This window comes from Ananas comosus, linkage group 8, assembly GCF_001540865.1.
Source record: "Ananas comosus cultivar F153 linkage group 8, ASM154086v1, whole genome shotgun sequence".
NCBI classification, from domain to species: Eukaryota; Viridiplantae; Streptophyta; class Magnoliopsida; order Poales; family Bromeliaceae; genus Ananas; species Ananas comosus.
In genome coordinates, this window is record NC_033628.1 from 7,864,427 (window position 1) to 7,892,218 (window position 27,792).

General features: G+C 42.5%; 1 protein-coding gene and 2 long non-coding RNA genes across 5 annotated transcripts; 1 reads left to right on the plus strand and 2 right to left on the minus strand.

The window, feature by feature from the left end:
• Window positions 14,174-15,458, minus strand: LOC109714532. The gene is made up of 3 exons (XR_002217397.1): window positions 14,959-15,458; window positions 14,462-14,859; window positions 14,174-14,372 (listed from the first exon to the last, which is right to left on the minus strand). It is a non-coding gene; the product is annotated as an uncharacterized LOC109714532 (long non-coding RNA).
• Window positions 16,646-22,447, plus strand: LOC109713971. Of its 3 annotated transcripts, XR_002217227.1 has the most exons (4): window positions 16,646-16,776; window positions 18,774-18,883; window positions 21,014-21,068; window positions 21,174-22,447. It is a non-coding gene; the product is annotated as an uncharacterized LOC109713971 (long non-coding RNA). The 3 variants fall into 3 exon arrangements; XR_002217226.1 differs by lacking the exon at window positions 18,774-18,883; XR_002217228.1 differs by lacking the exons at window positions 16,646-16,776; window positions 18,774-18,883 and adding an exon at window positions 16,783-16,908.
• On the minus strand, window positions 22,476-25,920 carry LOC109714603 (putative disease resistance protein RGA1). Its single transcript, XM_020239303.1, has 2 exons — window positions 25,377-25,920; window positions 22,476-25,321 (listed from the first exon to the last, which is right to left on the minus strand). Exons 1-2 carry the CDS (start codon window positions 25,918-25,920, stop codon window positions 22,476-22,478), a joined length of 3,390 nt encoding a protein of 1,129 aa, XP_020094892.1.

A 27,792-nucleotide genomic window follows, 5' to 3' on the forward strand; every position in this document is an offset into this window, starting at 1 on the left:
TACTCTCGGGGACCGGTCCCTGGAAGGAGAGACCGGTTCCCCCAGTGAGCAGTGTTGAGGCAGCCTGAGGCAACCGGTCCCTGGCAGGCGAGACCGGTTCCCGAACGCGTCTTCACAGTGAGAGACCGGTCCCGCGCAGGGAGAGACCGGTTCCCGAACGCTGGTTTTTCGGGTTCGCAGCGAGAGACCGGTCCCTGCTGGGGAGAGACCGGTCCCTCTGGGCGAAAACTGCCCAGACCGGGCTGTTGCAATAATGGATTTTTGAGGGGCCTCACTGGATTTTGTTACATTAGGTGGGCTTATTAGCCATTTCCTCCTCTTCCCTCTCCCCATTTCTCTCATTCTCACCCTCTCCCTACACTTTCTAGAGAGAGAAGAAGAAGAAGGAGGAGAAGAAGAAGAGGAACTAGCTTGGAGGAGCTTGGAGCTCAACCCCTTTCTCTCTTTTCCACCTTTGCAAGGCTTGGAGCTTGCTTGAAGGGCTTGGTGGTGGACCAATCTTCAACCCTAGAAGATTTTGAGCTTGGATTGGAGCATCCTAGAGGTATGTGGCAAGGTTCCTCCCTCTAGATCTTAGTTTTGGAGCTTTTTGCTTGTTTAAACCCTAGAAATGAGACTTAGGGTTGGTTTTGGGGCTTTTTGGTCTAGGGCTTTTGGGGCTAAATTGATTGGTCTAGAACCTTCCTAGGGCTTAGATTGGAAGGGTTCTAGCTCTCTTTTAGAGCTTTGGAAGAGATTTCTACTCTTGAGGTGAGTTTTGGCCTTTTTGCTTCTAGGTTAATGTTGATATTATAAGATGGTCGTAATGCCCTCGTATCTCTTCGCTGATTACTTTTAGGGTATTTTGAGACTCGGGGACAACTTGGTTCGGCGAGGCGAGGCTCTACGCGACGGTTCGGTGGGTTTGACCTAGCCACACAATGAGAAATTCTCATTTGTGTTTAATTAAGTGTTGTTAAATGAAAAAGCATGCATATTCTTGTTATATGTATTTATTGTGAATTTTAGAATGCTTAAAAGGCCTATGCTATATATAATGAAATTTTGGACCTCTATGTAGTAGAGAGTAGCTTATTAGGCCATAGTTGCATTTAGCATTCCATGTGAGACGTGGTATCATGCTTCTATTGTATAAATGAGTTCGGATTCATGCGTTTAAACCTAAGTTTACTTGTGACGTGAAAATTGACAAGATTGACATTTAGAAGCTATGTGAATTAGAGAGCTAATGTCATCAAGCGGCATTGAGCTCGGGACGTGTGTGAACCTAGTGGATAGGGCCATCGAGGGACTTGGGATACATGTTGGACACCAAATTGCCTAAGTGTCATTAAGGGGCACTAGGCGTAGCAAATGTCGAAACTTCACATTGTGATTTAAACTAGATCTTCGGGATGCTAGTGACTTTACCATGTTAGAGACATGAGAATTTGATATTTGAGACTTGGACTTTGCTTGCTTGCCATTTGTGCTCATTCGCACATGCTTGTGAGGGTCGCTCCCTACAAGCCGGCACTCCGGAGTTAGCCTATGCGACTTATGTTCGCTCGTGCGGTATTGAGAAGCCTACGGGGTCGAGTGGGACAGACACATTCCAAGAGTAGGAATGTCGGGCTACCACAGGCACTTAGGCGGCACAAGCTGGACTACCTTGGGTAGGTCCCTAATTGGAAATGGAAATCGACACAGTTTGAGAATGAACACTCCCTACTAGTTAGGCTTAGTAGTTGGAGTACATTTACATGCATATAGCATAGAGTTGAGACATGTAGTACACTTGACAGTTACCTATTTCATCATAGTATACTTGGTTGCCACGATAGAGCTTATACATCATGTTTGAATAAAGGGTTGTATCAGTAAACTATTGTCATTGGTTACTTTTCCCTTATGATAGAATATAAGTACAATATTTTGACATCGTGCTTATGAGGGATATATTAGTATAGCAATTTACTTATGCACTCTCCTTCAGCAGTTTATTTACATGCTCCTTTCTATTGCTTATTACTATTAGCATTACTTACCCTTGTTTTTGGGGCCTAGTGGAGCATGAGCTGAGGTCAGTAATTGCCCACTGGGAACTATAAATTATAGTTCTCACGCCCTCTTTTTCTCGATGTTTTTCAGAGCCTTCCACTCAGGGTGAGGCCAGGGACCGCGGGAAGGGAGTTGCTTCGAGCTAGCTTCCTTCGAGGACGATTCGCTAGGTGGTCTACCTCCCGTTGTGTTTTATTTTGGAGAGGTTGAGAGTTCTACCAGTGTATTAGTGACCACTATTTTTGTATTAGAGGCTGATACTGTGTAACTTATGTTTACTTTCATGTGTTAGTTATGTTCTATTACTAATGGTGTAGATGTTAGAACTTTACTTGCTCTGATATCATTAGTTGTTAGTCATTTCACTTCTTCTATTTGTTCTCCTGCTTGCCTTTACTTCCGCTTTTATTCTAGACGCCTTATATGTGTAGACATATGGCGGGTCTGGGCACGCTACCGGGAGGGCCTCCGCCGGTCCCGGGGCGTGACATTGGTTGTGCAACCAACCTTGTGGAGAAGATTAAGGAATTGAAAACGTCAGATGAATTTCTCCAAAAGGTGCTGGGCAAAGTTGAGAGCGGTAGTGCCGATGATTTTGGCATTGGGACCGACGGCGCACTACGATATCGGGATCGTTGGTGCGTGCCCAAGGACGACAATCTTCAGAGGGCGATTATGTAAGAAGCACATCAATCTCCCTATAGCATTCACCCGGGCGGCACCAAAATGTATCGAGACCTGAAATTATATTATTGGTGGCCTGGCATGAAGAAAGATATACGAGAGTTCGTGGCGCAGTGTCTCACGTGCCAACAAGTAAAGGCGGAACGTCGATTTCCGGTGGGAAAATTGCAAAGTCTACCTATACCCGTGTGGAAGTGAAAAAACATCGCAATGGATTTCGTGACTGGTTTGCCTAGATCACAAGTTGGACATGACGCAATTTGGGTAGTTGTGGACCGGTTGACAAAATCGGTACACTTTTTGCTGATCCACACTACTTGGTCGGGAGACAGATTAGCTCAAGTCTATCTCGACGAGGTAGTGAGACTTTATGGGGTTCCGATATCTATCGTATCAGATCGGGACCCGAGGTTCACATCACATTTTTGGAAGAGCTTGTAAGATGCATTGGGCACACGACTCGACTTTAGTACGGCATTCCATCCTCAAAGTGACGGTCAATCGGAGAGGACTATTCAAATACTTGAGTATATGCTTCGAGCGTATGTACTTGACTACAAGGGCGGATGGCACGATCACTTACCAATGGCGAAATTCACGTACAACAATAGCTATCAAGAAAGTATTACGATGGCGCCATTCGAGGCCCTTTATGGTAGGAAATATCGCTCGCCAATACACTGGAGCGATGTGGGCGAAAAGATGGTTCTTGGCCCGGACGTGGTGCGGGAGGCGGAAGAGAAAGTTCGCCTTGCCCGACAAAGATTAGCGACGGCGCAATCAAGGCATAAGAGTTATGCGGACAAGCGGCGAAAGGATATTGAGTTTGTGGCCGGCGACCGTGTATTCTTAAAAGTATCGCCGATGCGAGGAGTTAAGCGATTCGGTGTTCGCGGGAAGCTAAGTCCCCGCTATATCGGACCCTTTGAGATTCTAGAACGGATTGGCGTAGTGGCTTATAAGTTAGCATTACCACCTAGACTCGCAGGAGTACATGATGTATTCCATGTATCCCAACTCCGCAAATATGTTTACGATCCGGATCATATTCTCTCGTATATACCGATAGAGCTTCAGGAGGATATGACATATAAAGAGTTTCCGGCTTACATCGTAGATCGGGAAGTAAGGAAACTATGGAACCGTAAAATTTCGTATGTTAAAATTCATTGGTGCGAACATGATGACCAGGAAGAAACGTGAGAGCTTGAAAGCGAAATGAGGGAGCGTTATCCTCACCTCTTCGAGGATCTGAAGTGAGGTATGAAATCTAGATTTCAAACTTAGTAGTTTCGCGGACGAAACTAAATTTTAGGGGTAGAGAATGTAACATATCACATCCCTCGTGAATCGTGCCGAGTTCCGTCGAAATGTATGGAATGCGGAGTGGAACGAGTTGGTATGGGCCAGTAGTGTTTTGAAGCCTATATATAGTGCAAAGGGACCCGAGAGAGAGTGAAATTCCAAAATCTGGCTAAGTCCCAGATTTTGTGCTCTCGGGGACCGGTCCCTGAAGGAGAGACCGGTCCCCGTACAAGTAGCATGCGAGGAACCTTGAGGCAACCGGACCCTAGCAGTGAGACCGGTCCCTGAGGAACCGGTCCCTGAAGGACAGACCGGTCCCTCGCTGCACAGCGAGCCAAAAACCCCGAAAATTGGCTAAGTCTTGGAAATCTGACGTTCGGGAACCGGTCCCTGGTCGGGGAGACCAGTCCCTGACTGCGAGAATTGCCCAGTAAGGGCTGATGCAAATATTGGGAGTTGGGGGGCTTAGTTACAAATGTTACAACATGTTATATGCCTTAGCCCTTCACTCCCACAGCCATCTTCACCTCTCTCTCATTTTCCTCTCTTTCTCTCTCTAGAAACCTAGCCCTAGAGCTTGGAGAAGAAGAAGGAGAAGCTTGGGAAGTGGATTTTTGGTGGGTTTACTGGGTCTAGGAGCTCTCCAACAAAGAGGAGCTTGGTGGAACTTGGGCTAAGGTGAGTTTTCTAGCATGTAGAACTCTAGGATTTAGTTTTAAACCTTGGGATTTAGAGTTTTGATCCTCTAATTAACCTAGAAACCTCTATTAACCTTGAAACCATGAAATTCATGGTTTTCTTCGGGAGCTCTCATGGTGGATCACTAAGGCTCATGGTAGATGCCCTAGGGATAGTTCTAAAAGCTTAGAAACTTTATTAGAATGCTCCCTAGATGATTCTAAGCCACATTTTGCTTAGTAACAAGATCAATCTAGGAGGAAACCCTAGAAGGCATTGTTAAAGCTCAAATTTGGAGCTTTTGCCCTAGGATTTTTCGAGGGCGAATTGACCTCGTAGAAACCTAATTGGAGATCAAGCAAACGCGTTGGATAACTCCGTTTGACGTTACGAAAATGTTTGAGTATAGTTCATGTACAAAAGGCCAAATATGGCACTATTTTGGTTATAGGGCGCGAAATCGGCTTTCGTAAAATTCGGGAGTCGTCATATTCTACACCTACACGACCACGCGAGGTAGGGGGTGCATTCCGGAATCGTTGGATTCCCTTCTATGTCTATGTCACTTTTCATTTGAGCATATTGTATATAGTCATTCATGCATATTAGGGTTGCTTACATGTGAACTTTGGTATAACTTTATTTATGTGCTTATAATGTAGTTGGATATAAAGAATGATAGAACCATAATAGACATGTATGCTAGGACCCTAGAGATGTATGAATAGGAGACTTGAACCTTAATCTTTGTAAACAATGGTGACATTGACTATAGAGACAAGATTGGCATGGAGATAGTTATTGTTAAACATAGTTTAATCATGAGTGGCATTATGACTAGTGGCTATACGTTCCCAAGTTGGGAATCGGATCAATACTCACGATAAGTCTCGGCTTGAGGGCGGTAGCTCCCCCTCAAGCGGTGCGCTCCGAAGTAGGTCACCACGGGGATAGTGGCCCCGAAGGACGGTCCCTCGAGTGGAAGTGCTCGAAGCCTCCTCGATCAAAAGAAATTTTGGGTTGTGAGTCATTGGGGTTAAGAAAGTTAACCGGTAAGATTGGGTAAAAGCCAAAGAAAAGTATCGATCAAGCATGCATGCACATCTATTGCTTTCATATCTATATCCGCTGACATCTTTTTTGCAGGCATAGTATGAGCATTAGTTTGGCTACTATTTTCTTTCCGTTGAAATACTTATGCCTGAAATAGACCTAGTGGGTAAGTCGGCGAGGTCAGTTGCCGAACCCACTGAGAACTTCGTTGTAGTTCTCACACCACTAACCCTACAGGTTCTAGCACGAGCGGGACTGCGGAGGACCGAGGCAAGGGTTTAGCGCCGTAGATAGCGGCCACCGGGACTATTTCATATTTTGTAGTCATTCCTTTTGTATACATGTATCAACTTCTTTTATTGATTTAGAGATGAAAAGTTGTAAACAATCATGTATTTTTGGGGGATGGCTAAAATGTAAAGAATTCTGTTGAATGGAAAAAGAATATAATAGTTGTAGTTTACTTTTATTTGGTTCAAAGGAAATCAAGTATTATATATGTTGGATATGGTAGTATAGAGCTTTCGCTTCCGTAGCTTGCCCTCGTGCAAGCCTTGTATAAATGCTAATCTCATTGTTTGATTGCTTTATTATACATGTTTTGAGCCTTTGGCGTACAAGGGAAGCTCTGTCCGTTCGGCATCTGTTGACGTGACCCGAACCCGACCAAATTGACGGGGTTTGGGGTGTGACAAGCTCAATCAGGCTCTCACAGGCTATAGTCAAGTAAACATGGTCTAACTGGTCTAACAACCGAACTCACATGCCCTCGGCACAATCTGATGCACAAACAGCAATCTGGGTCTGCCGTCAACCTCAACGGTACCCGACAGTCCGGAACAGCCTAACCGTTGCTGTAAAAATAAGCTCGGCATTCCAGCACGAGCGTAAATACATTCTACACTATCCTGGATATCTCCGTCAACAAACTGTGGTGATACAAACAAACTACAGCTCCTAAGCTATCCGCATATCAAATGTGTTCTAACAGCGTGGACACGAACCGCAACAGCTTCAAAAGCTATCCGAGTATCAAATGTGCACTAACAACGTGGATACCAACGCAACAGCTTCAGGAGCTATCTGGTAGTTTTAGACAGTTGAAGATTACTTGAGCTCGACATCTAAGCACAAGCGTAAATGCATTTTACACTAATCTCGGTATTCACCGCCCACCAACTGCGGCGATACCAACAAACTACGACTCCTAGAGCTAAATCTGGCAGTTTCAGCATATGACGGTGTAAAATCGCTAGTTTTCTCCTAAGTTAATTCCAAGTCCAATATGTATATTTAACTAATATTATAAGCTCCAAACTCCGATTTCATAAGTATGGAAATCACTAGTTCGAGCTAATTACAAGATATACAAAAGACTAACCATACATGCTGTCAACTACTAAAATTAGGAGGAGATCCGAAAATTTTGGTAAGCATCATTAACCCACCTCTAGCGTAATGTACGACACAGCTAGAAGTCGCGAAGCCGCTGGGAAACACAGCTGAAACCAACCCGGGACGAGCAACCAACCAGCAACAAGCTCTCAATGGGTCTACACACAAAAATCACCAAAACTCCATCGAAATCCACAATTTTCAGCATTTAAGCTTAAATTCACAAAACCTCAATGCCAAATTCACCTTCCAAAGCTCAATTCAGGTGAAGAAAGGTCCCAACAGTAGTGAAGTATGATGGAGTACTATCTTCAGGTCCGAAATCCAGCTTTCTCCCAGATTTGATTCAAGAAAACTAATAAAACTCAGCTTCAGCCCGCAAATACCAGCATCTTAGAAGAATACAAAATTGACTATACAAAACTGAATCAATTTCTGTCAAATTTGCTCCACGAATTCTCCAAGAAGTCAACTAACCACCAAACCAAGTTTCACAGCAATCCAACTCTCCTACGTCACACATGAGCCAAAACGCCGAAAGTCGCTGTTAGAATTCTGCTGAAACTGCAGTCTTTGAAGTAGAAAGTAAGCAAATTGTGGAATTTGGAGTTATTTGAAGGGCTAAGATGCAAAATATAGCTTCTCTGTAAAGAAGGGAAGAAAAGGCTTCTCAGGAGTCGAATAACATCTATTTATAGTGAGTTGAGAGGATAAGATAAGCCCCAAGAACAAACACTGCAAGCCTGCTGCCCCTGTAGAAACGCACAGTTTCGGGCGCCCGAAATCATGTTTTGGGTGTCCGAAACCTCCAGGCTTCACAATTGTTCCTCATCGGTTCCTCTGCCCGCGGTGTGCTGCGCCCAAAACCTGGTTCGGTGGATCTCACCTACCACCAGCCACGTGTCAGCTCAAATGATATTCACGAGGTGAACTTTCGGACCCACAACCGGGCGCCTGAAACCAGAATCCAAATTGGCTTCCAGATTTGCTCAAACCAGCACTCAAGTTCTGGGCGACCTAAGTCCAGTTCTGGGCGCCCAAAACCTGCAAAACTCAAGTTTTGCTCCTTTGAGTGCGCCAAGTCCATTTCTGTGTCCATTTTGTACAAAAACGACTCCAACTCAGTCCGACACTCATCAGATATGTCAACCAGTCACTACTACTGTAGCCAATCCTATCCAAACCACTGAAACACTACATCCTCCCCTACTACAAAAAGTTTTGTCCTCGAAACTTAAATTCATACCTCAATCCGGAGCATCAAACAAGTAGAGGTAGGATTCCCTCATTACTGTCTCAGGTTCCAAGTCGCCTCTTGCTCTTCGTAATGACTCCACTGCACTTTTTCATAAGGAATGACCCGGTTGAGCAATTTTTTTGATTCACGAGCCAGAATTCGCACCGGACGTTCCTCATATCTCAAGTCCTCGCGAAGCTCCAGCGGAGTGAAGTCGATCACGTGGGAAGGATCAAATACATATTTCCTCAATACTGAGACGTGGAAAATATCATGGATACCGGCCAGTCGTGGGGATAGAGCAATCCTGTATGCAACTGGTCCAACTCGTTCCAATACCTCAAAAGGGCCTACAAAGTGTGGACTGAGCTTTCCACGCACTCCAAATCTGCATATCCCTCTGGACGATGAGACTTTCAGAAACACATGCTCTCCAACCTGGAACTCTATGTCTCGTCTCCTGGTATCGGCGTAGCTCCTCTGGCAGCTCTAGGCTGTCAAAAGGTGTCGTCGCACAGTGATGCATCCACATCATTCCAAAATAAAAGGGATCGACATCTGCGTCCATATAATGCTTCAAACGGAGCCATCTAAATGCTCGTTGATAGCCGTTGTTGTACGCAAACTCAGCAAGTCTCAAATGTCGATGCCACCCTCCTCCAAGGTCCAGGACACATGCTCTCAGTATATCCTCCAGAGTCTGAATGGTCCGCTCTGACTGACCATCCATTTGTGGGTGAAACGCCGTGCTGAAATGCAACTGTGAACCCAACGCAGTCTGAAAACTCCCCCAAAAGTGCGAAACAAATCTCGGATCTCTGTCTGATACACTCGAAATCGGCACACCATACAGTCTAACCATCTCATTCAGATATAGCTGCGCGAGTCTCTCCCTGGACCAGGTGGTCTGTACTAGTAGGAAGTGAGCAGACTTAGTCAGCCTGTCTACTATAACCCAAATAGCATCGAAACTATCCTGTGCTCTAGGCAACTCCACTACGAAGTCCATCGTAATCTGCTCCCATTTTCACTGGGGCACTGGCAGACTCTGAAACTTGTCAGCAGGTACCTGATGCATTGCCTTTGTCTGTTGGCAAGTAAAACATCGAGCTACAAATCTGCCAATGTCTTTTTTCATTCCATTCCACAAGAACTGTACCTTTAAATCCTTATACATCTTGGTTCCACCAGGGTGAATCGTATAAGGTGAACAATGAGCCCCTCTCAAAATATCCTCTCGGATTTCTGAATCCATAGACACACACAGTCGATCCCTGTACTGCAGTACTTCCGAACTGTCCACAACAAAGCCTTCTGCCTGTCCCCTCTCTAACTGCTCTTGAATTCTCAACAAGTGAGAATCTCCACTTTATTTCTCCCGGATCCTGTCAAACAGAGTGGGCTGCAAGACCAAAAACATTAGTCTTGCAATGGACCCAGGGGACACAACCTCTAGTCTTAACCGCTGTAGCTCCTCGAGTAACGGCCTCCGCTAAGTAATCAACATGCTCAAGCTTGCACAGACTTCTTGCTCAACGCATCTGCCACCACATTTGCCTTGCCGGGATGATATTGAATACTAATATCAGTCCTTCAATAACTCCAACCACCGGCGTTGCCTCAGATTCAATTTTCTTTCGGTGAACAGATACTTGAGACTCTTGTGATCAGTAAACACCTCGCAGTGCTCGCCATACAAGTAATACCACCACAACTTCAAAGCAAAAACAACTGCAACAAGCTCCAAGTCATGCGTAGGGTAATTCTTCTCGTAATCCATCAATTGCCGTGAAGTATAAGTAATTACCCTACCATGCTGCATAAACACACAACCCAAACCATTGTGCGATGCATCACTGTAGATCGCAAATCCTTCCCCCATCCCTAGAAGGGCAAGGATAGGAGTCGACATCAACCTCTGTCTCAACTCATCGAAGCTCCTCTGACAATCCTCACTCCAGATGAACTTAATTTCTTTACGAGTCAATCGAGTGAGGGGTGTGGAAAGCTTCGCAAAGTCTTCCACAAGCCGACGGTAATATCCAGCAAGTCCAAGGAACTCCTCACCTCCGTCACCGTCATCTGTCTGGGCCAATCCCGAATAGCATTAATCTTCTTCGGGTCCACTACTACTCCATCTGCAGAAATCACATGGCCCAAGAAAGCAACTTCCCGTAACCAGAGCTCGCACTTCTTTAACTTGACATACAACTTTTTTTCTCGCAGAAGTTGTAGCACAATCCTCAAGTGCTCCTAAAGCTCAGTATTACTCCGGGAGTAAATCAAGGTATCATCAATGAAGACTACCGCAAATCTATCCAAGAACGGCTTGAACACTCTGTTCTTTAAATCCATAAATACGGCAGAGGCATTTGACAATCCAAAAGGGATCACGATAAACTCATAATGCCGGTACAGAGTCCGAAAAGCCGTCTTGAAAACATCCTCGGCCCTCACCCTCAACTGGTGGTAACCTGACTGAAGATCAATCTTCGAGAAGGCACAAGATCCTTGGAGCTGAACAAATAAATCATTGATGCGCGGCAAAAGATTATTGTTCTTGATGGTCACTTTATTCAGTCCCGATAATCCACACACAACCTAAGTGAACCATCCATCTTCTTTACAAATAACACCGGTGCTCTCCAAGGCGATACATTGCATCTCACATACCCTTTCTCCATCTGATACTAAAGCTGCGCCTTTAGCTCTCTCAGCTCTGCCGATGCCACCCGGTAAGGTGCCTTCGAGATTGGTGCAGTTTCAAAAACTACATCAATCACAAACTCGATCTCCCTCTCCAGCAGCATTGTCGTCAACTCCTGGGGAACATGAGTCCGAAACTCGCGGACTAAAGGGATGTCCTCGAGTCCCGGCGCCGCCGTTGGTACCTACACAACCGTCACCAGAAAAGCAACACATCCTCTATTCATCAGCTATCAAGCCCGCGCTTCACAATCAATAGTAGCATAATACCGCGCTAGCCAATTCATGCCGAGCACAACGTCAAAGTCCTGAGCTGCCCCAAAAATAACAGGTCTACGGACATGATCCACGAATCTAACTATACCGGACACGACCAACAACACTCTGCAACCTGTAACACATGGTCGGGAATCTGCACCTCTCGTGCATGTAACAACGGCCCTACCTCTAGACTATGAAATGATGCAAATGCTTGACTAACAAAAGAATGGAATATATAGGTATCAACTAATGCATGAACTTAAATACCATAATCAAAATGATACCTGCTACTATACGATCTGCGGGCGTGGAATCCTCAACTTTAGCCTCAGACGCGTTGCCCCTAGATTCCTGCTGTCACTGCCCCCTCTGCATCGGCACTGCAATTCCATAAGGCTGTTAAGGTATCGGCGGGGTTGGCGCTGTCAACAGTGCTGGCAATGCTGCGCGAGGACAGGCTGCCCGTAGATGCCCTGGCTGACCACATCTAAAACACCGGCCCTCTTTTTATGCACAAGATTGCGGCCAATGCGGTCCTCCACAAATCACACACTGCGAAGTCCTCTGCGACTGACCTTGCTGACGAAATCCTCTGGTACGCTGACGCCCCGAAGACTCACGACACTGAGCGTGTGATCGTGGAAGCCTCGGCGGACGCCTGCTGCTCGACTGCCCTCCATCATCTGGAACTGGGCGCTTCCTATCCTACTTCTACCTTGGCGCTGTTTCTCGCCCCTGGATTGTCATAGCTCTTTGCTCCACCCTGAATGCCTGCTGCACGGATGCTCTGGGGTCAACACCCGATCCTAGCGCAACAGTCTCGCACATCCTCTGCAATTGTACACTTTGCTGCCATATCACCTCAGTCAAGGCAGCAACCCGCTCTCTCAGATCCGGGAGTGCACTGGGCCCTACCGGCTCAGGCATCTCAGGTGGTGTGGCACAATCCCGCGGCGACGGTCGACCTCGGCGTCGATACATAGCTGCAGGAAAACAGAATAAGGGTCAGATACAAAACACAAACACTCTCGACCCAATCAAGCGAAAGTCTAGAAGGCGGCCCCTATTTCTCCACAAAATTATGTCGTCTGTAGCGAACATAATTTTTCTAGGTCGAAACAGGCACTCCTTCAATCACTCACTCCACTCTAGGAGGAGTTAGAACTAATCAATCACTGACTTTCGCGATAAATCACGCCTCTCGCGTCTTGTCTTCCTAAGATTTGCCAAACCTAAGGTTCCTAGGTCCCAACGACCTAATGCTAAATTCTGATACTAACTTAATCTGTCAAGCCCCGGATTACTCGTTCCCCGGGCACGCCGACAAATCCGCCGTATACAAAGGACTTTTTCTGTATACGAAGCGATAGCTGTACCTATACCTGTATTCATACAACACTACAACTAGTAGTATAGAGCTGCTAAAGAGAAAAGCATATATAATAACAGAGGTTTATCATACATATGTCGCATCCAGATATACAAAACGCTCGTTTCAGTGAGATACAACATCAGTATGTGTAATAACCCAAAAACTATAACTACCTGTAGCTGGTATACTCTAGATCAGCAGCAACTGGGAAGGGATCTAAATCGCGACTCCCTTTTCACGATCCGAAACAGCAGCAGCAACAGCCGAAGAAGAAGGCTCTGCAAAAGATTCCAACAATTAGGCGTGAGAACTACTGCAAAAAGGAGCAGTCCTCAGTAGGTACCGCTACCGACCTCTACGGCTTACCCACTAAGTCTACAGATGATATGCTCAATGATAGTAAAGAACTGGAAATACTCTACAGCTACATGCTACTATACTATTAGGAATCAACACTAACTATCTGTAGAACAATGCCATCTCTGACCCAATCTCACTAGGGACTGTAAGCATGCCCGTCCCAAGGACTGTGAGCACACCCGTCCCCACCTATCGAAGCTATACAGCTACGTCCACGCTAAGCAGTCCATGGAGAGCAAGTTCAACCAGCACGAACCGACATCAACGCAAACGCACAAAGCCCGATTCCGAAGTGGCACTCGTGGGCGCTACCCAACCGAGTATGCAAGCGTATCTCTGCCGAGCTCAATCAGGCTCTCACAGGCTATAGTCAAGTAAACATGGTCTAACTAGTCTAACAATCAAACTCACGTGCTCTCGGCACAATGTGATGCAAAAACAGCAATCTGGATCCACCGTCAACCTCAACGGTACCCGACAGTTCAAAACAGCCTAACCACTGCTGTAAAAATAAGCTTGACATTCCAGCACGAGCGTAAATACATTCTACACTATCCTGGGTATCCCCGTCGACAAACTGCGGCGATACAAATAAACTACAGCTCCTAAGCTATCCGCGTATCAAATGCTCACTAACAGCGTGGATACGAATCGCAACAGCTTCAGAAATTATTCGAGTATCAAATGCGCACTAACAGCGTGGATACGAAACGCAATAGTTTAAGAAGCTATCTGAGTATCAAATGCGCACTAACAGCGTGGATACGAAATGCAACAGCTTCAGGAGCTATCTGGTATTTTTAGACATGACAGTGTAGAACCTATAGTTGAAGATTACTCGAGCTCGGCATCCTAGTACGAGCGTAAATGCATTCTACACTAATATGGATATTTACCGCCCACCAACTACGGCGATACCAACAAACTACGGCTCCTAGAGCTAAATCTAGTAGTTTCAGCATATGACGGTGTAGAATCGCTAGTTTTCTCATAAGTCAATTCCAAGTCCAATATGTAGATTTAACTAATATTTTAAGCTCCAAACTCCGATTTCATAAGTATGCAAATCACTAGTTCGAGCTAATTACAAGATATACAAAAAAACTAAATATACATGCTGTCAACTACTAAACTTAGAAGGAGATCCGAAAATTTCGGTAAGCATCATTAACCCACCTCTAGCGTAATATCCGACACAGCTAGAAGTCGCGAAGCCGTTGGGAAACACAGCCGAAACCACCCCTGGACCAGCAACCAACCAGCAATAAGCTCTCAGCGAGTCTACACACAAAAATCACCAAAACTCCATCGAAATCCACAATTTTTCAGCATTTGAGCTTAAATTCACAAAACCTCAATGCCAAATTCACCTTCCAAAGCTCAATTCAGGTGAAGAAAGGTCCCAACAGTAGTGAAGTATGATGGAGTACTATCTTCAGGTCCGAAATCCAGCTTTCTCCCAGGTTTGATTCAAGAAAACCAATAAAACTCAGCTTCAGCTCGTAAATACCAGCATCTCAGAAGAACACGAAATTGACTATACAAACCTCAATGAATTTCTGTCAAATTTGCTCCACGAATTCTCCAAGAAGTCAACTAATCACCAAACTAAGTTTTACAGTAATTCGACCCTCCTACGTCACACACGAGCCGAAACGCCGAAGGTCGCTGCTGGAATTCTGCTGAAACTGCCGTCTTTGAAGTGGAAAGTAAGCAAATTGTGGAATTTGGAGTGATTTGAGGGGCTAAGATGCAAAATATAGCTTCTCTGTGAAGAAGGGAAGAAAAGGCTTCTCAGGAGTTGAATACCTTCTATTTATAGTGAGGAGAGAGGATAAAATAAGCCTCAAGAACAAACACTGCAAACCTATTGCCCCTGCAGAAACGCACAGTTTCGGGCGTCTAAAACCATGTTCTGGGCGTCCGAAACCTCCAGGCTGCACAATTGCTCCTCATCGGTTCCTCTGCCCGTAGTGTGCTGCGCCCGAAACCTGGTCCGGCGGATCTCACCTACCACCAGCCACGTGTCAGTTCAAATGATATTCACGAGATGAACTTTTGGACCCACAACCGGGCGCCCGAAATCCGGATCCGAATTGGCTTCCAGATCTGCTCAAACCAGCACTCAAGTTCTGGGTGCCCAAAACCAGCAAAACTCTAGTTTTGCTCCTTTGAGTGCGCCAAGTCTATTTCTGCGTCCATTTCGTGTAGAAATGACTCCGACTCAATCCGACACTACCAGATGTGTCGACCAATCACTAATACTGTAGCAAATTCTATCCAAACCTTTAGAACACTACAATATAATAGAGGTAAAAATATTAAAAATTAATTAGGATAAAGTATTTAACATATAGTTAACTAAACTTTTTTAATGGATTCTAACGTCAGGAATAAAATTTAGAAAAAATATATTTATAATTTTTTATGTTTGTGGGGATGTGTAATGTAATAATTAATCCTTGTATAATGTTTCGAATAGCAGTTCTTGCCGCAGCTACGGGTGGAAACGAGCCGAGCTCGAGCGAGCTTATGTCAGCTCAAATTCGGCTTGAAATTAATTTCGAGCCTAAATCTAGGCTCAAGCTCGGCTTGAAATTAATTCGAGTCGAGCTCGAGCGAGCCTAATTTTGAGTCGAGCCGAGCTCGAGCTCTAAACGAGCCGATTGAAATTCTCGACATTATATAATCAATAGTTTAATTTTTATAGAACATTACCTGCAATTTGATGCAACATGTCCAATAGTTCAAAATACAAAATAATTGCAAAAAATGTGAGCTAGGGTGACTGCCTGACCGGGTGAGGGTCAGAGAGAGAGAGAAAGAGAGGGAAAAAAATTAGGAATTTGAGAATTTGAATGTTATCATGTTTTAAGGTTATGTGCAACAGTGAAAGTCTAAAAGAGAGAGTGTGTTATGTAAATTTAGAGTTGGGCGAAATTGTACCGTGTACTTGTTGGGTTTATTTTATGGGCGAAAAATAATGGTCAAATTAAATTAAAACCTATATATAATTAAAATATATTTTTTATATATTATATATATATTGAGCTTTTTGAGCCTAATTCGAACGCAGCTGAGTAATACTCAAGCTCGCTTGAAAAAATTTGAAGCGTACTTGAGCGAGCCAATAATTGATTCAACACGAGCCGGCTCGCTCGTTTGCCAGCCCTAGCCGCAGCACATACGGTACGGTGCTGTGTTGGGTTTTGAATCACACTTTTTTTTAAAAAAAAAAAATAGTAGTAATAATAATAATAAAAATTTTCTCATCACTGTCGATCCCTGCCTCGGTTGCTCTCTCTCTCGGATCTCTCGAGCAGAAAAAGAAGAAGAAGAAGAAGCAACAGCAGCAACAGCGTGTGCGGCGGCGAGCTGCAAGGTGACTGAGAACGAGCCACCTGCCCCGCCTCCCTTTCTCTCTGCGCTGACTGAGGCAGAGCCGCCGCCTATCCCATCTCTCTCTCTCTGGTGTTGATAAGATGTGTTAATGGAAAATTTAAACGTTTTTAATACCTATAAATAAATATCATTTAATATTTTAACAGCTGGACTGCATATACGCCCGCATATGCGCTATGCGGTGGATAATATGGACACTACACACCGCCTTTTGGAATATGGGGTCTTTGTGTTAGATAAGTTGAATCGCTTCTTCGAGACTAAACTTTCACTTCGAGACATAGTAAGCTTTTGAATATTTTGTGCTTGTGATGATGTATGAAAATAATATTTTGTTTCTTACTTGAGGTTCCGCTGATTAATTGATACTTAGCTTTTGATTGAAACGATCAGTTTGATCAATTACTTTTTGAAGGTAAGTGACTAGACACTCTTTAGTTTATTTTTAGTAAAAATATGGAAATAGGTTACGACAACAAAATAATTACTTTCTGTATAATTTTCTGAAAAGTACGGATCAGGCGTACTTACACAGATTACGAAGAATTAGAAGAAAAGGCTTTTCTCAAGGTTTTGCTCTCAATGTTGTATAATTTTAGAAAGATAAGTACTTAGGAAATTTATGCTTATTTGGGAAAATTTATTTATTTTTTTTCAAATTATTGACTTGCTAAATAACCTCAAAGTTGTGATGTCTCTTAGTTTTCTACTTTAATTGTGTTGGCTATGTTGACAAAATTATAAGCTAGATTCGATTGTGTAATACACCTCCGAGTGCTACTTTGATGCGCCCTCAGGTGCTAATTAAGTCATCATATCTTGAAGCGGGCGCAAACAAAAGATCAATTGTATGGAGTTTCTACTACTCTCGCGTATGTAATCAAAAGTGAGTGGACGGTTAGGAACACCAAGGTACACAAAGGATTAGTAATGGAGATAATGTAAGGTATCAAAAAAGAGGTTTTTCTTCCTAAAAAGAATCATAATAAGGACTTGAAATTGGTAGAAATGATCAAGTAGTACTTCCCTATGATTTCGATCTAGAGTATGCTCCTATTTACTGGTTAAAGAAATGACTGTCTATTATTTCTTACCCGTCTTCTTCGAGTAGTTGTACTCCCTCCCATGCCCCTTGGAGTGCTATTTTGACGCGCCTTTGGGTGTTATTTTGATGGGCCTCTAGGTTCTATTTTGATACTCCTACGTTTGACTTTACTTTGTGATCGCATCGTAGGTTGTGTCTGATACGTGCTTTGGACACTTTGTGATTGCGTCGTAGGTTGTGTCTGATACGTGCTTTGGACCTGTAACAATGGGTCGCTTATGTAGTTACTTGCCAGAGACTTTTGTTTTAAAATTTTAATTTCTTTCTTGGAAAAAAAATGCTTTTGTCAAAAATTCTATTTTTCTTAGTTCAATTTGTAAAATATGTTTGTTTACAATTCAAAATTCTGCAAATAAGATTTGTAGGATTTTTGTGAAACCTAGTCACTATTGTTGTAATCCGATTAATGTGGTGAATGGTTGCTTACCCAAAATTGAGTCCGATCAGCTCGTGGAGATAGGATTTAGTTATCGCTAGATGCAGAGACCCTTATTTAACTTTAATGCCTTGGTTAATAAATTTAGTTAGTGGTTTAAAATTTAATAATTTTTAACATAGTGGGTGTTTGTTTAGTTTACAATTGTTTTAATTTTTAGTGAGTTCGAATAATTGAGTATTTGTGGAACCTTTAGTAATGGATTTTATTTTTGCAGATAATCGATTTACTAAAGATTTAAGGGTTTCCAATTTGCTAGGTGTTTAACTTGTTCTTGAGGTTAGATGTTATTGCTTGATATATACAGGTTTTCTTGCCTTGCATATTTGCGATTAACTAATTGCAAGTATGCGGCATTTGTTATGTCTCGGAATTGGGGCATGGTAATACCTCTAATTAGACCTAGTAGGTATAGTTTGCCTCTCATGACCTATCGTAACAACTGAAAAACTTTATTAGTTTCTCACTTTGTTGAAATCTTTTCAGATCAAGCCATAGATGAGGATAGGCTGTGAGCAATCGCGTTGCGAGATTTTAGTGGTTAGATAGATTAGCTCTGATTTTTTGTTAGTCATATTCTGAGAGTGACATATGTATAAAGCTTATAATGTAGTTATAAAGTTAAAAGGATTTGATAGAATCTGTGGAACTAAGTAAACTTTATAGTTAAAATCTAGTTAGATGCTCACTTTGTTGATATCTTAAATGTATATTTTGCTAAGTATACAAATTGTGATAGGTTGTATCATTTGATGCTTTGCGCACACATGGGATACTTGTGTGTCCGGTTGGGCTTCTGCGCAGGGTGTGATAGGTTCTAGCTCTACACAAATCTCACCAAGTTCATCAGTAAGTTCTTCTCCGAAATCAAATCCATTAAGGTGAGATCCCTTCCACAGATTTACGAAATTATAGGAATGTGCAAGTTTAGTTCAACAGTTGGATCCGAGAAATTAGATGACGTGGCTAACAGCTAAGTCATCAGATTAGTGCAAAGCTGTTCATGAGGAGATAAGCAGTGTGCGAAATCAAACTTGGAAGCTTATAGATCACTCCTAAATAAATATACAATTAAACTATATATAGTGGATTTACAAGACCAAGTTCAAGACCAATGGATCCATTAATGAAGTTGAAGGTGAGAATTATTGCAAAAGGCTACCCACAGCGGGAAGATAATAATTTTTCTGGAGCTTTTGTTGCAGTAGCTCGATTAGATACAAGTTTAGAATAGTTTTAGCCTTAGCAGCTCGAAACAAATAAATTTTTTTAATTTGATGTTAAATCTATATTTTTAAATGGTGTTTCTCATGATTAAGTGTATGTTAAGCAATCTTAGAGGTATGATATTTAGAGCAATGCTCCTATACACCAACAAATCTCAACCCTTAATTTTTTTAAAATGGATGGTAAGGATGCATTTTATTTCAGAGGGTGACTGGCTTTTGTTGTCTTGGGTACCGGTCACCCTCTTACCGAGGGTAAAGAGTTTTCTCATAGTACCAAGGGGATTTTTGTAAATTCCCATTCCCATTCCCATAATGTCCCTTTTGTAAAACATTTCATCTTTCCCTTCCATTTTTGTAAATTTTTCATTTACAGCATCCCATATATCTTCCTCCAAACCCATGTCTTTTTTTTTTTTTTTTGTTGAGAGAGAAATCCATGTCCATGTTGCATTCATTTTTGAAGTAATAGCTAATCTATACTTTTTAATTTTTAAGTGTTAGATCATTTTTTTTCTTTTAATATTGTGGTGCTACGACATTGGGGCGTTGCCGAATTTGAATTTAATTTTAAAAATAGAAGCCTTTTATTTAATAAATAATAAAAGTTGGGCTTATAAGTACAGCATAACTTACAATTTAAAATAAATTAATATATTTGAACTTTCATGTTATTTTAATATTAAATTAACAATTTGAATTGAAATGTACTACTCATTTAAACATAAATTTTTTCTTTTTGAAAATCAGATGTAAAATTAAATTTGATTTTAATGTATACAATTGTAAAGTTTAAGCTCAAATTAAAATTTAAATTCAATTTAAAAAGGTTTGTTACTTATCAAATTAGCCACTATCTAATTTGGTAAGTAACAAAATTAAATAAGGAAATAAATATTTATTTAGGGTTTATCAAATTTGGTAATTAGCTAGTATTTATTTTCCAATATTACTCTCACTATTGATCTTGAGTTGTAACTTGTTGAGCAAGTTACTATTGCGTAAAGTCAATCTAACCCTTAAAATATGAACAACTATATTTAATTGAGCCGGTGTATTGAAGCATTTCTTTGAAATTTAAATGTTGGAAGATAAGATTCACAGCCTTAAAAAAGCGACTACATATGGGATCAAGCAGGCATCTCAAGCATGATATAGCAAGAATGATGCCCATTTTCTTCAAAATGGTTTTAAATGAAGCGAAAATGAGCCAACTTTCTACATGAAGAATCAAGGTACAGAAATTTTGTTTGTCTTTATGCAGATAATTTAATATATGTTGGATGTGCAGAAAGAGAATGATGAACTTAAATTTTATATGGTGCAAGAATTCGAAATATCGGATCTTGATATGATTAATTATTTTTTGGTTCTTGAAGTAGCACAGTGTGAAAAGGGTACTTTTATTTTACCAAAGAATTATATTATTTGATCTACTTGAGAGATTTGACCTAAGTGATTGTAACCTAGTGGCAAACCGTATGGGAGCAAATATAAAATTTTCAGTTGATGATGGTGTAGAGAAAGTGGAGTCCAATTATGTACAAGAGTTTCGTTAGGAGTTTATTATATGTGACAAAGACAAGACTGGATATTGTGCAAACAATCAATTTGATATCTTGGTTATGCAACATTCGAGCAAAATTCATTTTGTTGTAGCAAAATGGATCCTGAGAAACTTGATGGAACTATTGGTCATGTTTTATGGTACGGCAACTCTAATAATTTTGTCTGTTTTGGTTTCTTCCAATAGTGATGGGGTAGGTGGAGTGGATGATAGAAAACGCACAAGCATGTTCGTCTTCAAGGTTATTTCAATAGCAATATGCTGGTCCTCAAACAAGCAATACATGACAGCATTTCATCTTTTAAAGCAGAATATATTGTTGTTATTGTTGCATCTTGCCTACCAGTGTGGACACGAACGGTGGATTTTGACTGACTAGGAGTAAGGCTGGAAGGAGCTTACATCCATTTACTGTGACAGTCGATCAACAGATACCAGGACAAAAAATCCGGGGCACCATTGTCGCACCAAACATATTGAAATTTACTGCCATTTCATTTGGAAAAGTGGCGAATGGCGACATCGAGTTGGCGCATCAAGTCAAGAGCAACTAGTGGATTTTTTTTCACCAAGCCTCTTAACTCTGAAATATATTATTTGAAGGAGTTAGAGTCACAGAGGTCCCGTGGGGTTGTGATTAAGATAAGACCAAATCTAATTTAGTTTTGATAATATTATTAGCTTTTCCTTGGAAAAGTTAGTAGATGGTTTGGACATATTTGTTTTTTGGCTAATCTCTTTGTTAGCTAATGACCTTATTTATTACCTATACACCATCAAAACTAGGGGCAAGTCGTTAAGTAGCTTTCTAGTAGTCATAATTAAGCATCAGGCATAAAAAGAAATGTCATGTCCTGAAACTATCTTATAAGTCTATTAAAATAATAATAATAAAAAAATCTATGAGTTGCTCTTTACAGTAATATTACATTCTGTTGCAGAAACTAGGTCGGCCGCAATCTTAAAATCTCTTTTAAAGAGTTTTCCAATGATGTTAATCTTTAACCATACGAATATTACTACTATATATTGAAATGTACATAACTAATGAAACACGAAAACAGATGTACGAAAAAAACACAAATATTTAGAAAGAAAATAATGAGACTCAGTACCAGATAAAGAAACTGATTAATTAGTTAGGGTAACTACTCTCTTACAGAATTTGTACGGTTTCACCGTCTATGAATATATAAGGAACGTGAGCAATAAGTTGCCAGTCTAGTCCTTGATCCTTTACGCAGCGCTCCTTCAGCAAAGGGCACCCCCCAGATATACAATTCTTTAAGCAAAGCTGGTAGGCCATTCTCTGGCAATGATCTAATCTCAGGGCAGAGGCCTATTGACAACTTCTTGATGGAGGAAAAGGTTACTAGAGAAGCAGGAAGGCTCTGCAAATTTCCACACTCGGAGAGTTGTAGTTCTTCGAGTGAGACTAGTTTCTGGAACCATTCTTCCTGCTCTACTGTGAAGTAAGCAAGATGAATGCAGTTGTGAAGGACAATACGAATATAACTATATATTGAAATATACATAACTAATGAATCATGAAAACAGATGTTCAAAAACCATACAAAGATTAGAAATAAAAAAATGAGACTCAGTACCAGATAATGAAACTGATTAATTAGTTAGCATAACTATTCTCTCATAGAATTTGTACTGCTTTATCATCAATGCATATATAAGGAATGTGAGCAATAAGCTGCCAGTCTAATCCTTGATCCTTTATGCAGCGCTCCTTCAGCAAAGGGCAGCCCCAGATGCGCAATTCTTTAAGCGAAGCTGGTAGGCCATTCTCTGGCAATGATTTAATCTCAGGGCAGAGGCCTATGGACAACTTCTTGATGGAGGAAAAGGTTACTAGAGAAGCAGGAAGGCTCTGCAAATTTCGACACGCCATGAATGATAGTTCTTCAAGTGAGATTAGCTTCTGGAACCATTCTTCCTGCTCTACCTTGAAGCAAGCAAGACGAACGCAGTTGTGAAATGTCATACGACGGAGGGAGCGGACGGTTCCTAGTGTGATCCATACATTGTTGAAAGGGATATCATCCGTGCTAAAAAAAGAGAGTGATTTCAGATCCGGATCCTCATATGGCTGCTCAGTCTGCATGAAATCATTCAACTTGGGACATTCTTCAATTTGCAAATCTTTCAGGCTAGTGAGGGACCGAAACCCGGTAAGTAAGCTAAACTCCGAGCATCTAAGGACCAACGACTCTAGATGCCTTAGGTTAGACGGACAAACTGATGTTCTATGTGGGTACTCCCTCAATTCCAGGCGGACTAGGGAGGTCAGGCTCTGTAGACATCTAAGCAGGGCATCACCGAAGTCACCACAGTCAATAATTCTGAGGTCAATCACTTCTGAACTTAAGTAATGAAGTGGGACTTTTCTCAGCTTCAAGCAATTATAAATGTGGAGCAGACGGAGTCGAGGGAAAAATTGCCGACCATCAGTGTGAGACCACTCTTCGCATTCCTTCAAGTCGGTAAACGTGAGCTCCTTGAGTGATGGAAAGACTTGATCAGCATCCCCATAGAATTCAACTCCGATTCGTTTTACCGCAGGCAATGTGTTAATGGTCAGGACCTTGAGAAAAGGAAGCTGCCCGAGGGGTGGTAGACTCGCACACCTACCGCAGTTGCTTAGATAAACATATTCTAGATTGGTGAGGTGCTGCTTCTTTGCCAGCCAATTTGGAAGTGTCGCACCTCCATAATGCCGAATTGTAAGCTCTTTAAGACTGTAATGTGGTTCTAGGCCTTCAAACATATCCTCCTCCAGGTCACTCTGGCCTTTTACATCAGGCTTCCTATTCAAAAATAGTGCATTAAGGTATTCTTTGTTCTTTAAGTCGGCTTCCATGGCCTCCTCCCTAGTTTCCACACTCTCAAGATGTTGTATAACAAGTCGCCTCCGGAGATTTCTCAGTCCCTTCAACTCTCCGATCCGGTGCCCTCTCTTCCTTGTGATACGGAATTCTTCCAACTCCTGAAGGTCGGTAAGCCTCCCGATCCCATCAATTAGAGCAATCGTTTCAGCTCCTGCGTATAAATGTCGCATGTTTATCAGTCTGTTCATTCCTTCAGGCATGTTCCTAAAGTGGCAGTGCTGCAAGTTAAGAACCTGCAGATGGCAAAGCCTGGAAAACTGTTTTGGAATTTGTCTGATTCCAGTGCACGAAATATCTAGGTACCGAAGATGTGATAGGTCACAGATAGTATCTGGTAACTTTTTTACTTGTATGCCGCTGCGCGATAAATCTAGCACCCGCAGGCTTTTGAGATTCTTTAAGATGCCTTCGAGAATCCCATGAAGTTCTGAAGAATCATAATCCCGAAAAAATATGATAGTTCGTAAATTTTGAAACTTGGGGACGTCTTTTAGCGCATCTAGATTATCTGTGTTGAGAGTTAAGTGACGAACGGTTGCTGGAAACATTGCCGGCCACTCACTGACGACATAGCATTCATCCAATGAAACATACACGGCCAAGTCTCTGATCAGATCATGCATCACAAACTTGTTATTCATCGTAGGGAAAAAGAAGTGCCTGTTGGTTAACTCATCAAACATGCGATTGCCTGAGTCCTCCGGTCTGGTTCTCTGGTCGGAGTCGAATTGGATAAATCCCTGAGCAATCCACATGTGGACCAGTTGTTCCTTCTGGAATTCGTAACCCCTCGGGAATATAGAAGTGTAAGCAAAGCATTGTTTCAGGTTCGTGTTCATGTGCTGATAGCTCAATCCAAGAGACGGAAGGATGCTATCTAGCGCAAGTTCTTGCTTCCACCACTCGCTTTCAGAGATTGATCTCCAGTACCCCTCTTCTTGTTCAGATTGGAGCAGAGTTCCGAGCACCTTTCCTGCAAGCGGTAAGCCGTGTAGCTTTTTTGATATTTCTTGACCAATTAATTGCAGCCTTCTCCGCTTGCTCCCATCAAGCTGATCCTGATCATCGCCAAACGCGCAATGTTCAAAGAGCTCCCAATAGTCGTCGTCCCCCAAGCACTTCAACTCAATGGGTTCCACGGTCCCCATAAGATCTGCCACAACCGGGCTTTGAGTAGTTACTAAAACAGTACTTCCTTTCGATCCAAGTGTCAACGCGCTATGGAGCTCCTTCCACTTGATTCCTCTCTCGTCCCACACGTCATCGAGTACGAACAAGAACCTTTCATTCCTAGTGGCATCCGTGAGCTTCACTAGAGCCTCATCTAAACTGATATCGACGAAGCGAGGATCGGCAATCGCCCCATGCACCAGCTCTTTGGAGATCCTTTTCACGTCGAAATTGTTGGAGACGTAGACCCACCTCCGGAGTTGAAAGTGCTGGGCTACCCTTGGATCGTTGTAGATAAGCTGTGCAAGAGTTGTCTTGCCGACTCCTCCTATACCTATGATCGGAAGAACGGCAAGACCAGGACCGCTGCTGCTCCCCGCTGCACAGCTGCATGTAGTGGTGCCACCACCATCAGCCGGCTCTCCTGAGCTGAGCAGCAGATCTAGCATCATCTGTATCTCTTTGTCCCTCCCAAACACCTTGTCTGCCAGCAGGAACGAGCTGGTCTCCCTGCAGGCCGCGGTGGCTTCCTTCCGCGGCTTCCTTCTTATCTTTGCAGTACTGATCCAGCTTCAATTCCTGGCGGCCTATGTCAGCATAAATTTTATCAAGATTCTCTACAAGATTCTTCAAGCTTTTAATGAGGTCCTCGTCAGAGAAGGTAAAATGCATGAGAAGTTTGTGAGCCGAGGATGATAGCTCGCCCACCTTGCTCCGCTGATGCAATCCGTCGTGCAGCTCTCTGAACTCGAACTCGTCCACGACATCGTCTGCCGCGCATGCGGCGTCTTTGAGCTCGGCCATCCATTTGGCCAGCGCCTGATCCCTGACAGGCATCCCCTCGGCCGCGTCGATCACCGCTCGGATGGGCGGAAGCCGGTCCTCCACGTCCTGCAGCATGTCCTCCACGCCTTTGAGCAGATCACATCGGTCGGAGAAGTAGGAGAAGACCTTGCTGACCAGCTTATCCAGAACATAAAACGCGAACCACTCGCCAACCTTCATCCCTACAGATTCTGCCATTTCCGTGATGAGGAGAGGATGATGATAAGCTTTTCCCTTTTCGGACCAAGTGGTTTCCATGCAGAGGTGAAGAAGACATTAGGAATCTCTTCCTTGTTGACTTCGAATTTAAAACTCTACATTTGGTGACAGGCCTTGGCTACCCAACTGTCAGTGTCAGTAAATATAATTGTTTTGAGATATATATTTAAAGGTTGTATTGCACTTGGACTCTCTAATTTTGGCTAAATTTTATTTTGGTCATCTAACTTTTTCAACATTAAAGATTTTATAATTTTGAAAAAGTGTTTCAGTTTAGATCCTGTGTACATTAATTTCTATTGGAGGGCAAATCATCCTCTACACCCACTGCATAAAATTTTTTTTTACGCCCCATTTGTTTATCGATCCCTTATAACACCTCGTATTTCAAGACGATCTCTCAATATTGAGTTATAGTATTTTCTTTATTTAGAAATTAGATCATTGATTTGGAAGTATGTGAATAAATTGCATGTTTTGTTCTCAAATTTTTTAGGCGTGTAATACTTTAGTCCTCAAATTTAATTTATTATAATTTCTTATTCGAACCTTTTGAATTGTTGCAATCAGATCTTACGATGTATCACAGATATAAAAATAATTTGACATCTTAATTATTGTCGTAATATTAATTACAAATTCGCCACATTTCTTCCGCATAAATTTGTAAGACTTTCTTTTTTTTTTTTGATTAAACAGGGATATACCCTTTTTGAAACCAGGTACAGGGACCAGAAGAGAGAAAGAAAACAGAGCCAAGACCAGCTCAAAATACAAAGTCTGTTACAAACCAACTAAAAGAGATAGCACTCAAACCAGAGACAAAAGATTAGAAGTTGACGACAAACGTAAGAGTAAGGAAGTGTTGACGATCTTAGCTTCCTATCGCTGAGACCCATTGGCTGACCGTGTCATTGATTACTCTTGCCAGATTTTCGCTCCATTGTATCTTGTTGTCGAATAATCTCCTATTTCGCTCTTTCCATAACTCCCAACATCCCACTGCGATACAGAGATCGAAACTCTTTTTTGGTTTCCCTGATAAGAATTCTCTCGAGCAGCACCAGCGAGCCACTAACCCACCCGGTGAGGTGGACATCTGATGTTGCGCTGTAGGAGCAGAACGCAACAACGAAATCCACATTGATTTGGCATGGAAGCAGTCTAACAGAAGATGCTCCATTGTTTCAGAGTTTGAATTGCATAGCACGCAAACAGAGGGATCGTGCCAACCGCGCTTGGCTAGAGCGTCGGCTATCAACATCTTATATCTCGTTGCAAGCCATAAGAAAATTTTGACTTTAAGAGATATCTTTAGTTTCCACAGAAAGGGAATTTGGCAGTTGTTGATTCCGTCGTAGATCGGGAAATCATAAGTAAATCGTGCAGATACGTTCCATCACCAGGAAATCAAGTCCAAAGAAGGCTCCCAAAGAACGAAATTGCTAATCAAATCTGCAAGCTGATTAAGCTCTAGACATACTTCGGATTGTTCCGATGTGCGGAAACCCAGATTTTGTTGCAACCCAAAGCGTTGGATCCACTTGTTGACCGAGAGCTGTTTGTGGGTTGAAGCTGCATAGAGGTTGGGAAAGCGGTTCCTTGGGGTAAGATCCCCGCACCATCTCGCGTTCCAGAAAGATGTTAACTTTCCATTACCAAGAGAAAAATTGACCGATGTAAGGAACGGAGCAGCAAGCTTGAGCATTCCCCTCCAGATTGGGCTGGTACCAGGTGGACTAGAAGCAGTTAGGTCCAGTACTCATCGTTTGTAGTGTTTTTGCATCAAAAGCTGGACCCACGGCAAGTTTTGAGAGTTGTAGAAGTTCCAAAGACCCTTCATGAGTAAAG

Coding starts and splice junctions, on each gene's coding strand:
- LOC109714603 (XM_020239303.1), bottom strand. CDS start 25,920: ATGGCAGAATCTGTAGGGATGAAGGTTGGCGAGTGGTTCGCGTTTTAT. Junction 25,322..25,376: donor CGTTCCTGCTGGCAGACAAG/GTGTTTGGGAGG, acceptor TGCTCAGCTCAG/GAGAGCCGGCTGATGGTGGT.